Source organism: Triticum urartu, chromosome 4A, assembly GCF_056163025.1.
Source record: "Triticum urartu cultivar PI428250 chromosome 4A, HENAU_Tu73, whole genome shotgun sequence".
Lineage (NCBI taxonomy): Eukaryota > Viridiplantae > Streptophyta > Magnoliopsida > Poales > Poaceae > Triticum > Triticum urartu.
This window is the reverse complement of record NC_141876.1, coordinates 617055299-617073309: the sequence shown is the minus strand read 5'-3', so window position 1 is coordinate 617073309 and position 18011 is coordinate 617055299. Positions and strand designations below refer to the sequence as shown.

Below are 18011 nucleotides of genomic sequence, written 5' to 3'. Positions count from 1 at the left end.
TTGCTATAAGTCTAGCAGGGAGGTACCAAAGTAATCCAGGAGTGGATCACTGGACAGCGGTCAAGAACATCCTGAAATACCTGAAAAGGACTAAGGATATGTTTCTCGTATATGGAGGTGACAAAGAGCTCATCGTAAACGGTTACGTTGATGCAAGCTTTGACACTGATCTGGACGATTCTAAATCGCAAACCGGATACGTGTTTACATTAAACGGTGGAGTTGTCAGTTGGTGCAATTCTAAACAAAGCGTCGTGGCGGGATCTACATGTGAAGCGGAGTACATAGCTGCTTCGGAAGCAGCAAACGAAGGAGTCTGGATGAAGGAGTTCATATCCGATCTAGGTGTCATACCTAGTGCATCGGGTCCAATGAAAATCTTTTGTGACAATACTGGTGCAATTGCCTTAGCAAAGGAATCCAGATTTCACAAGAGAACCAAGCACATCAAGAGACGCTTCAATTCCATCCGGGATCTAGTCCAGGTGGGAGACATAGAGATTTGCAAGATACATACGGATATGAATGTAGCAGACCCGTTGACTAAGCCTCTTCCACGAGCAAAACATGATCAGCACCAAGGCTCCATGGGTGTTAGAATCATTACTGTGTAATCTAGATTATTGACTCTAGTGCAAGTGGGAGACTAAAGGAAATATGCCCTAGAGGCAATAATAAAGTTATTATTTATTTCCTTATATCATGATAAATGTTTATTATTCATGCTAGAATTGTATTAACCGGAAACGTAATACATGTGTGAATACATAGACAAACAGAGTGTCACTAGTATGCCTCTACTTGACTAGCTCGTTAATCAAAGATGGTTATGTTTCCTAACCATGAACAAAGAGTTGTTATTTGATTAACGGGATCACATCATTAGGTGAATGATCTGATTGACATGACCCATTCCATTAGCTTAGCACCCGATTGTTTAGTATGTTGCTATTGCTTTCTTCATGACTTATACATGTTCCTATGACTATGAGATTATGCAACTCCCGTTTGCCGGAGGAACACTTTGTGTGCTCCCAAACGTCACAACGTAACTGGGTGATTATAAAGGTGCTCTACAGGTGTCTCCAAAGGTACATGTTGGGTTGGCGTATTTCGAGATTAGGATTTGTCACTCCGATTGTCGGGGAGGTATCTCTGGGCCCTCTCGGTAATGCACATCACATAAGCCTTGCAAGCATTGCAACTAATGAGTTAGTTGTGAGATGATGTATTACGGAACGAGTAAAGAGACTTGCCGGTAACGAGATTGAACTAGGTATTGAGATACCGACGATCGAATCTCGGGCAAGTAACATACCGATGACAAAGGGAACAACGTATGTTGTTATGCGGTCTGACCGATAAAGATCTTCGTAGAATATGTAGGAACCAATATGAGCATCCAGGTTCCGCTATTGGTTATTGACCGGAGACGTGTCTCGGTCATGTCTACATTGTTCTCGAACCGTAGGGTCCGCATGCTTAACGTTACGATGACAGTTCATTATGAGTTTATGTATTTTGATGTACCGAAGGTTGTTCGGAGTCCCGGATGTGATCATGGACATGACGAGGAGTCTCGAAATGGTCGAGACATAAAGATCGATATATTGGAAGCCTATATTTGGATATCGGAATCGTTTCAGGTGAAATCGGGATTTTACCGGAGTACCAGGGGGTTACCGGAACCCCCCCGGGGGTTATTGGGCCTACATGGGCCCTAAGGGAGAAGAGGAAAGGAGGCAAGAGGTGGGCCACACGCCCCTCCCCTCCCTAGTCCGAATAGGAGAAGGAGAGGGGGGGCGCCCCCCTTTCCTTTCCCTCTTCCTCCTCCTTCCCCCTTCTCCTTCTCCAACTAGGAAAGAAGGGAGTCCTACTCCCGGTGGGAGTAGGACTCCCCCTTGGCGCGCCCTCCTTGGCCGGCCGCCCCCTCCCCTTGGCTCCTTTATATACGGGGGCAGGGGGCACCCTAGAACACACAAGTTGATCTTCGTGATCGTTCCTTAGCCGTGTGCGGTGCCCCCCTCCACCATATTCCACCTCGGTCATATTGTAGCGGTGCTTAGGCGAAGCCCTGCGACGGTTGAACATCAAGATCGTCACCACGCCGTCGTGCTGACGGAACTCCTCCCCGACGCTTTGCTGGATCGGAGCCCGGGGAGCGTCATCGAGCTGAACGTGTGCCAAGAAATCGGAGGTGCCGGAGTAATGGTGCTTGGATCGGTTGGATCGGGAAGACGTACGACTACTTCCTCTACGTTGCGTCAACGCTTCCGCTTCGGTCTACGAGGGTACGTAGACAACACTCTCCCCTCTCGTTGCTATGCATCACCATGATCTTGCGTGTGCGTAGGAAATTTTTTGAAATTACTACGTTCCCCAATAGGATGGTGCCGGGATCAGTCAAGAGTTCGCACAATTTGCTGCTAATGCTGGTCTCACCAACTTCACCGCAGCTGAGTTTGAACAATACCATTTACTTACAAATTCCTTTGTGCAAAGCTTTTGTTTTCTGAGTAGGAATAACCCTCCTAAGGTGCAGTTTAATTTATATGCTGAGACCCGTCAGATTCCACTTACTGAATTTTGTGACATTTGCTTGATCCCTTCTGACGGGGAAATAAGAGAGCCTAAGCCTGCAGAGTTTGAGGATTTTTATCGTACGTTGTCAGTAGGAGATGAGAGAGGGGTATCGAGTGTCACCGCCACTAGCTTGCAGTTTCCTTCTTTGCACTATTTTGCTTTATTTATTGCGAAGTGTTCACTTGCTAGGGAAAAGGTTGGTGCACTCAGTGCTCCTGACTTCACTGTCTTACGCCATGCACTACACAATGATCACACATATAGTTTGGGGGCTATTATTACACGTCGTTTGCACCTTAACAGGAACAAGGGCAAGATTCATGGTGGCATTTACGCTATTCGCTTAGCGAGTCATTTTAATGTTCAGATACGCCAACATGATCATCGTTTGCCTAAGGTTTACTTAGACCGTCAGGATATGGCAGATCATCAATTTATTGATGGTGAAAACACCACTATTGATGTCCCTTACAACCTGGTTTTCAGTGTGATTACCCGTGATCTTATTCCATTGCCTACACCTGCTTTGTTTGATTCTATTGCCAGGGGCAGATACAGGATTATGAAAGGTGATATCATCGCCTACCCGAATGCCCAGGCAGCAGCAGAGGAGGAGCCCCAGGAGTGGGACGCTCAGGTGTCAGCCCCACAACACTTCGAGATTGGAATAGATGGCTATTACGAGTGGTGATTACCAAGCTAGGCAAAAAGCCTAAGCTTGTGGCAGTACGTTTTCCACCGACATTATATTCATGTTCATACATTTCATTCCAGTTGTCGGTGTCCACACTTTTTCATTGTATTATACATGTTAGATTTATTTTCTCGCTTTCTTCTTGTGTGTTTGAAAAACTTTGAGAAAATCCAAAAATACTTCTTGCTTCTTTTCGGTTTTTCAAAGTTTAATTAGTAGTGGTATTAAAAAGAAAACACAAAAAGATTTCCTTGTTCTTCCCTTGCTTGTTGGGAGCTTTCCGGTGTAAATAATTTTTCTCGTTTTTGCTTTTCTCCTTTCTTTAATTTGCTTTCTTTAAAAAATCAAAAACTCCAAAAAAAATCAGTGTGTTTCTATGAATTTATTTTCTTCTTATTGAGTCATACCGAGGAGAAGACCACGATGAAAATGTTGAATGGCTCTCATATGCATTATTGTTGATCTAACAAAGAGCTCAAATTGCCTTGTCTTCTCCTCTTGAATAAAATGTTTGCAGATTCCAGCTTAGTCCACGACACTCTTGCACTATTATCATTTTCATATCATTCAGTCGTGCAAGTGAAAGGCAATAATGACAATATTTGATGAATAGGCGGTGGCAGAGAGAAATGGGTATGAACTCAACTTGTTCTGTTTTTGTAAATATGTTTAACCTAGTATCCATGATTCAGCAATTATGATCAAACATGTTTGCAATGACAAATAGAGATTATAGTTTCTCATGCCATGCTTAAGTAGCTGGAGGTGGATAATGATTTATCTTGGATTCAACATTGCGTTAAAATGATTGTGATGTAGTATGATGATATGGTATCTTCCTCTGAACGTTCGAGTGGCTTGACTTGGCACATGTTCATGCATGTAGTTGAATCAAAACCAACTTAGCCTCTATGATATTTATGTACATGGTGTTCATATCCTACTCATGCTAGTATCCAATGTTACTTACGCATAATGCATGTTCATGACCGTTTTCGCTCTCTAGCTGGCCGCTTCTCAACCTATTTGCTAGCCTTCGCCTGTACTAAGCGGGATCACTGCTTGTGCATAAAAATTTTAAAACCCAAGTTATTCTAGATGAGTCCACCATACCTACCTATATGCGGTATTACCCTGCCGTTCTAAGTAAATTTGCATGTGCCACCTCTAAAAACTTCAAATAAACATCCTTTTTGTGTTCCTGGATTGTTCATAGAGTGACAGGGTGCATTTCTCAAAATGTCATTTATCTCTGTTTTAAAAATTGAGCTCTGGCACCGCTGCAAATCATTGTTTCCCTCTGCGAAGGGGCTATCTATTTACTTTTATGTTGAATCATCATCTTCTCAAATAAGCGTCAGGCCTGAGAGCACTATTTTCATCCTCATGCATTGTGTGTGTCTAATGTTTGGTGCATCATGACTGGATCTTTTCTACCATGAATTACAATGTTTAGTCGCTGCTTGAACTTTGGAGGTGCTCTGCATTTATGTTTTGCAGTCTCAGAAAGGGCTAGCGAGATACCACTACTGTCATATTATATCCTGGATGTTTTGAAAAAGTGTTGTTATTTGAGATATATTATTATTGCTCGCTAGTTGATTATGCCATTGATATGAGTTAATATAATTACTAAGAGTTATTGTTGACATGGTTAGTTATAATCTTTGCTAAAAACTTGGGTGCTACTTAAACTTATTTATGGAAACAAGAGTAAAAGAGTTCGTAAAAGTTTTCTTTTTCACTTTCAGTTTATCAACTGAATTGCTTGAGGACAATAAAAGGTTTAAGCTTGGGGGAGTTGATACGTCTCCGTCGTCTCTACGTTTCCTAACGCTTTTACTCTTGTTTTGGACTCTAATTTGCATTCATTGAAGACTAACCCGGACTGACGTTGTTTTCAGCAGAACTACCATGGTGTTGTTTTTGTGCCGAAATAAAAATTCTCGAATTGGAACGAAACTTTGCGAGGAATTTTTATATGATAGAAGAAAAATACTAGAGCCAAGAACCACCGGAGTGGGCACCTGGGTTGGCACAACCCACCAGGGCGCCCCCTCCTGGCGCGCCCAGGTGGGTTGTCCCCACCTGGTGGCCCCGCAGACCTCAACCTGATAGTATAAATTCACATTTTCAGAGAAAAAACCAGGAAGAAAGAATTATCGCGTTTCACGAGACGAAGCCGCCGCCACCTCCTGTTCTTCATCGGGAGGCCAGATCTGGAGTCCGTTTGGGGCTCCGGAGAGGGGGATCTTTGATCTTCGTCATCATCAACCCTTCTCCATCACCAATTCCATGATGCTCCCCACCGGGAGTGAGTAATTCCTTCGTAGGCTCACTGGTCGGTGAGGGAGTTGGATGAGATTCATCATGTAATCGAGTTAGTTTTGTTAGGGCTTGATCCCTGGTATCCGTTATGTTCTGAGATTGATGTTGCTATGCCTTTGCCATGCTTAATGCTTGTCAGTTTGGGTCCGGGTGCCATGATTTCAGATCTGAACCGTTTATGTTATCACCATTATATATATATATATATATATATATATATATATATATATATATATATATGTTCTAGATCCAATCTTGCACGTTATGGTAACCTACTACGTGTTATGATCCGCAAACCCCGGAGTGACAGAAGTCGGGATAATTTCCGGTGATGACCGTAGTTTGAGGAGTTTATGTATTCACTATGTGTTAATGCTTTGTTCCGGTTCTCTATTAAAAGGAGGCCTTAATATCCCTTAGTTTCCATATGGACCCCGCTGCCACGGGAGGGTAGGACAAAAGATGTCATGCAATTTCTTTCCATAAGCACGTATGACTATTTACGGAATACATGCCTACATTATATTTATGAACTAGACCTAGTGTCGTATCGCCCTAGGTTATGACTGTTATATGATGAATATCATCCAACGAAGTCACCTATCAAATGCCTACAGTTTTCTCTTATATTGTTCTTGCTAAGTTACTACTATTGTTGCCACTGTTGCACTTGCTACAAAATTATTGCTATCACTGTTACCGTTACTATTACTATTGCTATAGCTATCCAAACTATCATACTACTGTGCTACTGATCATATTGCTGCAGATAATTAATCTCCAGGTGTGGTTGAATTGACAACTCAGCTGCTAATACTTGCAAATATTCTTTGGCTCCCTTGTGTCGAGTCTATAAATTTGGGTTGAATACTCTACCCTCGAAAACTGTTGTGGTCCCCTATACTTGTGGATTATCACTTGTCGGCGCGCGCCAGAAACGTTAGAACGCAATGAAAGGAAGGCCTCAGACTCATCCCTTGCGCGCCGCTCCTCAGCCGCCCGCGTGATATGTTTCGATGGAGGCCAAGGTCACACAATTGTCCTTCAGCTCATTCTCCTCCTCCATGCGGTTGAGTTGTTTGAGGTAGGAGAGTTGGGACCGCTCGACAGACTAGGGGGGGGGGGCGTTGGCCATTGCGCAGTCTCAGAAAGAAGATGGAAAATATTGTCTCGAGCAGCCAACACATTTGTGTTCGATACAAAACAAGGAAAAGACGAAGAAACAAAGTGGGTTTGGTTGATCAAAAACAAAGCGAGGATGGGAGGGGCTAAAGAAAGAAAGTCAGCTCCACCGGCCTTGTGCATTGGCTTCGTGGTGCTCTCGTACGTACGAACGAAGCAACTGACTTGCGGGCCCCACACGCCTTCGTCTTCCTCCTCGTGACGAGACAATCCAAGACCGTTTCGGTTTCTTGTTCCCGTGGATGCTTTGTTCTTGATTTTTTATTTCAGACTCGCTGATTTTTTAAAAATTTCTATTTTTTTTCAAAATTAATGAACTTTTATTCAAATCTGCGAACATTTTTCTTCAAAAGTGATGATCTGTATTTCCAAATCAATGATTTTTTTTGGAAAGTCGATAAACTTTTTTCAAATTTTTGAACTCTTTTTTCCAAAATTTTGAACTTTTTTCACGTTCATGTTTTTTCCTTTATTTTTTGTAAATTCTTTGTCAGGTTTTTTGTTTTCATTTTTTAAATAACTTACACTGGGTATATAATATATGTTATATGCAGTACTAAATGGGTCTAATAGTACTGATTCCAGAAAACACACAAGAAGGCGAAGTTAGTCTAGTGGTTAATTCGGCAGGACGTGAGGACCTCGTTAAAAAAAATATGCCATCTGGGAGCTTTACTACGACTGACTATAAGAACACCTAAATCTGAAAGAAATCTTTAAAAACAATTATGGGAAAAAGGAGGAGTCATGGTAAGATCTTGGTTTATTCAAATTGCAATGACTCTCAAGCACACATTTCTCTTCTTTTAGCCACCGTTTTTCTCATTAATAACAAAACTAATTATTCTGAACTCTGAAATCAATACTAAAATTAAGCAATTGTTTTTCTTAATATCCTTTTCAAATCTCCAATCCATAACGGGTAGATCTATCGGATATATGCGAAAACATACCTAATGTGGTGAATCGGATTTCTACTACAAGCCAAGCAGCCAAGGAGCTATGTTCTATTTGTAAGAGTAAAATAAGGATTAGGCTGTGGAGAGCCGGCTAAGTGGTTGATAGCTCCGTTCTTGAAAATTGGTATAGTTCTAAGAACTATCGAGAGTTCAAATCCCTCTCTGTCCTTTTTCTTATTGTCGACATTACTATGCTGAGTTCGATTCCTCGTTCTCGCAACTTTGTTGTTAACTTTTTTCTTCGCGTTTTCTTTTCAGCATATTTACTGGGCCGGGCCAACAGCACTAACCGACGCTTAGAGCGCCGAACAGGAGCACCCCCTATTTGGGCAAACAGTCCGGGTATCGCCCTTGGGGTGAGGCAATGTGACCCGGCCGATTCCGTGATATTTTCTGCAGAGGTCACTGTTGTTTCGACTGCTCGTTTTTCATTTGTTTGCTTTCATCTGTTCTTTTTCATTCTTGAGTGGAAAATTGGTTTCCTTTCGAGTTTTCTTTTGTATGTTGTCCTTTATTTCGATTTTTTGTTTCTTTTTTTATTTTTCTTTATAATTTTCCCTTTTCTCTTTTCAAATTTGGTTTTCTTCTATTTTTGTGGGTTCTTTGGTTTTTTGTAGACTTTCCTTTTTTATAGCGTTTCCCATATACAGTCAATTGTTTTTATAATATATGGTGAACATTTTTCAAATACATATCGAACATTGTAAAGTACATGGTGAACATTTTTCAAATAAACACTTAATATATTTTTAGTATATGATGAATAATTGTTTCACATACATTGAACATTTTTTCTATATGATGAAATTTTTTATTTGTACAATGAAAGTTTTTTAATACACACTGGTCATTTTTTTCCTTATACTTCAAACATTTTCTTAATATACACTGAACTACTTATAAAACACACAATGAACAATTCTAAAAAACTTATTTATTTCTAAATAGGTTTATCTTGTTCCTAAAACACAATAGTTGGTTTTTTTGGGGTGAAAACTTGACGAAACATTCGAACAGCTTTTTGTTTCAAAACGCTCGTGGGCTAAGTGCACTGGCACATTCATGTCTGGCTTCAGCAAAGGCTCCTGCATTCGCCGCGGCATTTTCTATTCGGCGCCTTCAGTCCCGTGTACTCCCTCCGTCCGGAAATACTTGTCATTGAAATGGATGTATCTAGATGTATTTTAGTTCTATATACATCCATTTTCATCTATTTTGATGACAAATATTTCCGGACGGAGGGAGTATTTTGTTAACTGTCGCTGGAGGCGCTCTTATCTGGGCCGGCCCATATACGATTTCAATTATGTAAATACCCAAAAACGGTGGAGTCGTCTGGCTTCAAACCTGCAACTTCCGTGCTTAAAGGCAAGCACACTAACCACTTGGCTAGCCAAAGCATTGTGAAACTGTTGCTTTTTTCTCTTTTATTTCTTTGTTCAGTTTGTCAGGGTTTTTTTTGACCGATTTTATTCGATTTTTATTTTTCCTTTTCTCTTGCTTTTCCCTTTTTATTTTTTATTAAATGCACGGATTCTTTTAAAATTCATGAACTTTTTCTTCAAAATTGATGAACAATTTCACCAAAATCAATTTTTATTCAAATTCCTGGACTTATTTTTCCAAATCAATGAACTTTTTTCAAATTTGTAAAATTTTAAAAAAATCAATGATTTTTTTTACAAATTCGATGGATTTTCAAATTAAATGAACTTCTTTCAAATCAACTATTTTATCAAATTTGATTAAATTTTCTCAAATCGACGAACTTTGTAAAAAAAATGGTGAAGTTTTTCAAATTTGTGAACATTTTGAAAACCGATGATGTTTTTTTTCAAAAGGAATGAATTGTTTTAAAAAAATTGAAATCTTTTGAGTTTGTGAACGTTTTTTTTAATCCCTGTTTTTCTTTGTGAACTTTTTTCTGAAAATTCAATTGTCAGCGGGCCTTTGTTAACAGTCAATCGTATACCAGCTCGGAGCGATCGAACTAGATCGATTTTCCGCCGAGCGAAAGAAATACGCTGCTCTCGATATTTGGCTAGCCCACATAGGAGCGCGGTAAGCGCTAGGTTAGTTAACTGGCATTGAAGGCGCCCAATAGGAGCTTCCGCCGTCGTCTGAGCTTTCAAGCGAGATGAGCCCCCGCACGAGTAAGCCTACCATGCGCCAGGTTGTGCTTGCTGGGCTTCTTCTTCTTTCTCTAGTCCAAATTTCCTATGATATACATGCACATCTCAGATTAGCTTTTGCATCTGAGTTGTGTGACATCCCTAAAAGAAAATCTGAGTTGTGTGAAAATATACTTAAATTGTCAAAGAATACTTCGCCCGTGCTAATTCACATGAGACCAACATAAAAAAGATAGCATATACTTCAAAATTTCTAGCAGCTATAACTATTAAGCAAGAAACCATTGTAGAGGACGCGCCAACCTTGGCCACCTAGATCTTGCAGGCTTGGCTACCGGCGATGCCGTCTCACCTACATAGTTAGGCAAGTGGGATTCGAGAGGGAGAGACCCGCACACACACACACACACACACACACACACACACACACACACAGAGAGAGAGAGAGAGGACACGCCAACCTTGGGCAGGCTTGGTTACCTGCGGCGGTGTCTCCATTGCATGCCGCTTGTCGGCGCGCGCCACAAACTTGAGAATGCAATGAAAGGAAGGCCTTGGACTCATCCCTTACGCGCCGCTCCTCATCCTCCCGCGTGATATGTCTCGATGGAGGCCAAGATCACACAAGTCTCCTTCAGCTCATCCCCCTCCTCCATGCAGCCGAGTTGTCGGAGGTAGGAGAGATGGGCCCGCTCGACGGACTAAGAGGAGGGAGGGGGGGTGACCATTGCCCTAAGTCAAAAAAAAGGAAAATATTGTGTCGAGCAATCCAACACATTTGTTTGACAAAAACAAGGAAAAGACGACGAAAAGAAGTGGGTTTGGTTGACCAAAAACAAAGCGAGTGATGGGATGGGAGGGGCTCAAGAAAGTCGGCATTGGCTTCGTGGGGTTGGGTTTGTCCTCTCCTACGTACGAACGAAGCAACTGACTTGCGGGACCCACACGTTTCGTCTTCCTCCTCGTGACAAGACAATCCAAGACCGTTTCGGTTTCTTGTTCCCGTGGATGCTTTGCTCTTGCCGCCCGCCTCCGCTCCGCCTCTCTCGATCGTTTTACAGGACAGCACAGGGGACCGACAAGGAGACCAGCACGCGCAGTACACGGCTGCCGACTTGCGGGTATAAAGATTTGATCTGGTCCTGATTTCAAAGCCGGGTCTCGTCTCTGTCCTGTCCATTCAATCCAGTTTCGTCGTTCGTCGCGAGCAGGGCCTAAATCGCCGGATTGCTTCGTCGCCAATCAATCAATCAACTGGTTTGAATTGGATTGGATTGTTCTTGTTCTTGTTCTTCGGGAGGGAATAACTAACTGCATGTTGGTTTTTTATTTTTATTTTTGTTCCGCCGGCGCAGGCTCGCCTCTCGTCGACCGACACCGACCAAGCCCGGCCGGCCGGCCATGGTGGTGCGGGGCCAGCAAGATCTGGACGCCAACATCGTCCGCTGGGGCCTCCACCACCTCCTCGACGGCGGCGGCGGCTGCGTGCACCGCCCTCAATCCCCCACCACCGACTACGCCCCGCCGCCGCCGCAGCCGCAGCGCGCCCGCGCCCTTCTCGACGGCCACGACATGGCCCCCGCCCCCGCCCCCGCCTCCGAGGTCAGGGTCGACGCGGTCGAGAACGACGAGGTCATCGCGCACGCGCTGCAGGAGGAGCTGGCGCAGGTCGCCATGGCCGAGGCCTCGGGGGCCGGCGGCGGCGAGGCCGAGCGCCGCGCCACCGTCCTCGCGCAGCAGTGGTTCCGCCCCGAGGTCGTCAGCTATCTGCCCTCAGGTACTAATCTTCAGTTACCAACACAGACGCAAAGCACTGTAAATTCAGACATGTCATCCCCTCCTGACTCGATCCCCTTTCCTGAACAAACCCCCGTGCAGCTCCACCTTATGTAGAAGAAGCAGAGGGCTCCAGTCCATGTTCGAGCCCCGAACAAGGTAGCAATGCGCGCGACGGCCAGGGCTGCTCCATAGAGCTTGTGGATGATTTCTCTGCTCTCGACGGCGAAGTCGGCAAAAGACTGAATGACATGGTCCCTGTCCCTGTAAGTACTAGTATAATTGTCCACTTCACTTCCTGCTGATCCAAGTTTATATATCCATTATAACCGAACAATGGCTAGAATGGTTGGGACATATGCTAGAATTGATTCACTGCATAAAGGGGTTAAGTACAAATAGTTTTGGGTTTCTACAGTTTCAAGGGGATTCAGAGTTTCACCTCGGATATCTTATCTAACCATGCTCTGAAGTTTAGATGCGTTTGGGGATTGCTAGTTCCTGCTAGGTGGTCAGAATAATGCTTGGGTTATTCCTCAAGGATGCCGGACACTATTTACAGTAGAGATCATATGTTAAATGCAGACAATGCTTTTGATTTATGTGAATTATCAATCAACCTAGTAGATCCCCGGTCGAATATCTGCTCCTATCAATGTAAATGCTGAGCCCTGTTCCACTTTTATTGCTCTACATTATATTTTTATTTTACTGCCTGAGGGGGTTAAGCACAGCAGTTTTGGGTTTCTACAGTTTCAAGGAGCTTCAGAGTTCCACCTTTGGTGTATTATCTAATTATCAAATAACGGTGCTCTGAAGTTTAGAGGAGTTGTAATTGCTAGTTCCTGCTAAGTAATCATAAGAATGCTTGGGTTATTACTCAAGGATGCCGGACACTATTTGCGGTTCAGATAATATGTTAAATGCAGAATTATCGATCTACCTAGTAGATGCCCATGGTTTGATCGTATGTCTGTTCCTATCAATGCAAATGCTGAGCCATGCTCCATTTTTACTATTTTGTGTGATAGTTTTTCCTATCAATGCAAATGCTGAGCTATGTTCCATTTTTACTGTTCTGTGTGATAGTTTTTGCAACTTTACTTCCCATCTTAAGGCAAGCCCCATTTTAACATTTAATAATGAGTTTGTTACTCATCAATCTAGAAAATAAAAGTTCAGAACCTGCATCTCTAACTCTCCGTCAATGATCAAGAAGGTTATTCTTTGACGAATTTTCATTAACTTGCATGTGTTGCCTTGAATATCATGTCTAAGTTTTTTGTTACTTATTCACTTTGCTACTGCAGCATGTCCCTAAAACAAACGGAGACATTCCTTCTTTTGATGAAGCCTTTTCAGATCACCGAAGACTTCTTGACAGGTAAATACCCCTGCAGTACACTTGTCATCCCATAAATCTATACATGAAGACATGTTCTGTATACTGTATGTGCTCCATGGTAGGTCTTTTCTGATTGTCTGTCATTTGATCCCAATATGATCTCTTATTTAGGTTGGTGCTGTATGGCCTGGTTGAGCTCAAGGTTAACGGAGATGGCAATTGTCAGGTATATTTACAGGATTCAGTTCTCTCTTTACTTTTCGAGAATAGCATATTTGGTGTCATCAGTACAGACCTGCTCTACAAGTGCTTATCTCTTTCTGAACCTTCCTGTTAAACAGTTTCGGGCATTGTCCGATCAATTCTACCGAACTCCTGAACACCATAGATTTGTACGGCAACAAGTGGTCAATCAGGTTAGTATATTCAAAATGACTGCTTATATCAGTTTCCTTCTTACAGTGAAAGGACACACAATAAGAATCATTTTGTCGGTCGATATATACAGCTACGAGAACTGGTTGTGTCTCTCTGTACTATTAAGAAGCTGAACTTTTCCTTATCAGATTCTCTTGTACTGACAGTAATATGTTTTCATTCGCAGCTTGAGTCTCATCCTGAGATATATGCTGGATATGTCCCTATGGATTACAGAGAATACCTTAAGAAGATGCCAAAGTCAGTGCCTGCTCTTTTTCTACTAGTAGTATTTATTTATCTCGGTATATATGTTAATGAATTAGAGTGTAAAGATGCACATTCTCACTTTTTTATGCTTACCAGGAATGGAGAGTGGGGTGACCATGTTACACTGCAGGCGGCTGCAGACTTGGTAAGCATGATTCTTCCTTCCTCACCATTTTTACTAGTAGATTTGTTACGTGCATTCTCAGGGTATCTATGCAGTGCATATAGTACATCATTGACTAGTAATTCACTCCCTCCATCCCATAATAATATAAGATGTTATTACTACCAATATACTCACATATTGGTAGTAATAACATACTATATTATGTATATTGGTAGTGGTAACATATTATATTATAGGATGGAGGGAGTACCTTTGACTCTGCCATCATATATATTAGAAGAGCTATATTGCAATTTCACACACGATTTTACAATGTGATTGAACTATTTCAATATGAGGTCATGGTTCTAGTCCTGGAAACAACCTCTTTGCAGAAATGTAGGGAAAAATTGCGTATAAAAGAGCCAAAGTGGTCGGACCCTTCCCCGGACCCTACACAAGCGGGAGCTACATGCACTAGGCTGCCCTTAATTGCTCTTGTCAAAGACCTTCGATTCTATACCGTGCTGATCTTTCTGTCGGACTTTCTGATCCTCCTAGCCGCACCCTGGCGAAATCCGTTTTAAACCTTGAATTTGTATGGGTGGTCGAAATCAAACCCCAACATCTCAATCCTTGAAATCCCCATCTTCTATTGTGTGACTCATGACCTTACCGCTCACCTCCTCACAAAGGACCTTGCCGCCCACCTTAGGGTCACATCACAATGCCACCGCCGACATGAAAGGCGCACCTCTTCTTCATGAGTCTCAAGTTCGCGCTTCTCCAACTGTCACGGTCGCCCTTGTCCCCAACACGCTACTTTGACCTCTTTCAAGTTTCGCCTACGTTGTCGCCTCCCTGAGCCAATGCTGGTGACCGGAGAAAAACCCTTAGAATCATCGTCAGACCACATCCAATGGCATGCCTGAATTAGTGACCAATGGCCTCCCCAGTGCCACGTGTACAATCCTTGTTTGGAAAATGACGTAAACCCTAGTCTCCCTGGCGCCACCTATGCGATGCTTGTTTGGAAACCGGCGTAAGCCCTGGACTCCCCGGTGCCACCTATGCGATCCTTGTTTAGAAACCGACGTAAACCCTGGCCTCCCCAGCGCCACATATGCAATCCTTGTTTGGAAACTGGCGTAAGCCATGGACTCCCTGGCGCCACCTATGCGATGCTTGTTTGGAAACCGACGTAAGCCCTGGCCTCCCTGGCGTCACATATGCAATTCTTGTTTGGAAACCCATGTGAGCCATGGCCTCCCCGGTGCCACGTATGCAATCCTTGTTTGGGAACAGACGTATGCCCTCGCACTCCCCGGTGCCACGTGTGCAATCCTTGTTCGGCAACAGACTTAAGCGTGCTACTGGTCGGGATTGTCGATTTCAGGGATTCGGAGGCGAGGGTTCGATTTCGACGAGGCGTATGAGTTGAAGGTTTATTTCGGACTTTACTCCCGTGGGGCAAACTAGCTGGGCCCACCAGTCAGCGAGCGGCGCATGGGAGGGACAAACTGGTAGGCCCCACCGGTCAGCGCGGGGCATGGGAGGGACAAACCGGCTGGCCCCACCGGTCAGCGAGCGGCGCACGGGGCCACCGTCCACGTGAACCGCACCACCCACCGAGAAAGAAAAACCGAAGCCACCACCACCCATACGATACTGGCCTGGCGCTTATCCCCCCCGCGCCTCCACCACCCGCCGCCGCCGCCATTTACTCCACCACCACTCCCTCCCCCTTTCCCCCCTCCCCAGATCCAGATCTGAACCGCCGCCCGCCGCCGAGGGGCCATCAGCGATGGAGGCGAGGAAGAGCGCGCCGGGGCAGCCGTGGTCGGACGGCGAGACCATGCACCTCATCGACGTCTACGAGGACCGCTGGACCAAGCTGCGCCGGGGCCAGCTCAAGGCGCACCAGTGGGAGGACGTGGCTGGCGAGGTCACCCGCCGCTGCGGCGGCCAGCGCAAGACCGGCACCCAGTGCCGCCACAAGCTCGAGAAGCTCCGCAAGCGCTACCGCACCGAGGCCGCCCGCCCCGTCACCTCCCTCTGGCCCTTCTTCCGCCGCATGGAGCGCCTCGAGCGCGGCCCCGTCCCCGTCTCCACCAACTCCTTCCCCGCCTCCCCGCCCGCCTCCGACGACGACCAAGACCAGGACCTGGACCCGGAGGAGGAAGAAGAAGATGAAGAGGAGCAGGAGGAGGAAGACGAGGAGCAGGAGGAGGACCAAGAAGAGGAGGAGGAGCAATTGCTCGTCGCCAGGAACACCGGCAGCCACACCAGGAGCATCAACGGCCTCGTGCGCGACGCCGGCGGCTTCAGGGGCCATCAGCAGCAGCAGCAGCAACGCCGCCCTTCGCCGCCGGCTGTGACACTGTCCACCGCGCCTCCGCGCAAGAGGGTCTCCTACGAGGCCGCCATGTTCCAGTCCAAGGCCGCCGCTGCAGACAGGGCCATCAAGGCTGAGGAGGCTCCCGCCGTGGACCACGGCTCCGTAGCAGGCGTGCTGAGGGACATCGGCGAGGGAATCAAGCGGCTGGAGAGGCGGAGAATGGAGGTGCAGTGGGAGATTGAGCGGGGTTGGAAGGAGACGGAGGCCCGCAGTAATCAGATGCTCCAGGACGCCCAGCGGCAGTTACAGGACACTCTCGCCGCACTGCCGCCGCCGGGGAAGAAGGCCAGGAGGGACCATGGCAGCAGTGCAGACGGCTTGTAGGTAGCTAGCTAGCGATCGATCAATCGATCAGGGGACAGATAGGCTGAAGCTGTTTATTTTCTTATCTGGTGGTAGTGAAGGGAGGGAAAGAGATTGTTCCTAGTCTTCATCCTCTGCTCAGGATGTATGTATTTAGTTCTTGTCGTGAACGATTCTGACCATTGTTGCTTGGAGTACTTCGGTACGCATGGCAAACCATGCTTCTTACCAGACCAGTTGCTTACTTCAGTCTCTACTTTGGTTTGTCTTTGCAGTGATTCATCTCTTGGACAATTGCTTGCCGTAATTTAATTGTATGCCTGCCACCTGATATGAGTTAAAAATTGTGACTTTTGGGGCAGCATCTCTTAAAAATCTCTCCTTTATGCGTAGTTTCTTGGCATTATTATCAGTGATCTGCTCATGTCATATGACTGCTCTGCTATTTGTATGGAACTGAAGTATATGCATTTGACTTTTTCAGTATGGTGTAAAGATTTTCATTCTGACATCATTCAGAGATACATGCTACATTGAAATTCTCCCAGTCGTTCAAAAATCAAATAGAGGTAATGTGTGTTTGTCATTGCTATGTTAGTATTGATGAATTGATTTCTAAGTTCACCAAATATATTTTAGTTTATTTGTATCTAACATGATTTTCTTTCTTTCTTTCTCGACTCCAGTTATATGTTTGAGTTTTTGGGCTGAGGTGCACTACAACTCGATATATCCAGAAGGAGGTACTGTATATGACTATAATCATCGTATGGATATCATTTTGGTTTCATGCTCTTGACTCTATGTATCTCACCATGCTGATGATGATCTGCTGCAGAGTTACCCGTCGTGGAGAACAGAAAGAAGAGGTGGTGGCACTTGGAGTTCTAGACTTGTAGTGCTAAAACCAAAAGGGGAATAGAAGATTTGATTTGTTCTTTTGATCTCATGGCAGCTTATCGGATCGACGGTCGTTTTGTTCGACCATGTGATTACGAGGGATCTGAGGAGCTGCGATGCCGTAGGATCGATGAGGAGATTGACTGACAGTTCGTTTGTACATAAGTATATAGCAGTATCTGCAGGGACGAAAGTGTTGACTGGGTCTGTGATATGTGATGTGAACATTTGTTGTAGTACCTAATATATCTATATACATCACTTATTTTTCTAGGAGTGGTTATGTCAATGTTAGCAGAAAGCGTTGACGAAATGATACTCCCTCCATCCCAAAATGTAAGATCATTTTTGACACTATGGGACGGAGGGAGTATATTTCTTTGCACTTTGACACAAATGACACACACCTTGTGGCACTGACAAGTGGCTTCAGATCCCACATGTCAGTCATAGAGGACGTCTCATTTGGGATGTCTGTGGCGCAAGGCACGCCATTTTGTCAAAGCAAAATAAAAGTGGAGTAGATCATTCTGTCAAATTCCCTGGAAATTGGTGTGTGGTGCTCATGTTTTGCAATTAATTTAGTTAAATGTATTTTTGGTTTGAACTTTGATCCTG

The 18011-nt window shown here is 44.5% G+C and overlaps 2 protein-coding genes across 3 annotated transcripts; both read left to right on the top strand.

Annotated features, from left to right (window-relative positions):
• Positions 1-10772: 10772 nt before the first annotated feature.
• On the top strand, positions 10773-17669 carry LOC147977434 (OVARIAN TUMOR DOMAIN-containing deubiquitinating enzyme 12-like). 2 transcript variants are annotated; one of them, XM_087519325.1, is made up of 12 exons: positions 10773-10999; positions 11234-11655; positions 11757-11920; positions 12965-13038; positions 13171-13225; positions 13341-13415; positions 13604-13677; positions 13783-13831; positions 16978-17062; positions 17180-17236; positions 17332-17362; positions 17449-17669. In XM_087519325.1, the coding sequence occupies exons 1-12, from the start codon at positions 10887-10889 to the stop codon at positions 17483-17485; spliced, it is 1236 nt and encodes a 411-aa protein (XP_087375451.1). In that variant the 5' UTR covers positions 10773-10886; the 3' UTR covers positions 17486-17669. The 2 variants fall into 2 exon arrangements, with proteins under 2 accessions (XP_087375451.1, XP_087375452.1); XM_087519326.1 differs by having other exon boundaries at positions 10773-11135.
• On the top strand, positions 14167-16749 carry LOC147977435 (uncharacterized). The gene has a single exon (XM_087519327.1). It carries the CDS (start codon positions 15597-15599, stop codon positions 16512-16514), a length of 918 nt encoding a protein of 305 aa, XP_087375453.1. The 5' UTR covers positions 14167-15596; the 3' UTR covers positions 16515-16749.
• Positions 17670-18011: the final 342 nt, after the last annotated feature.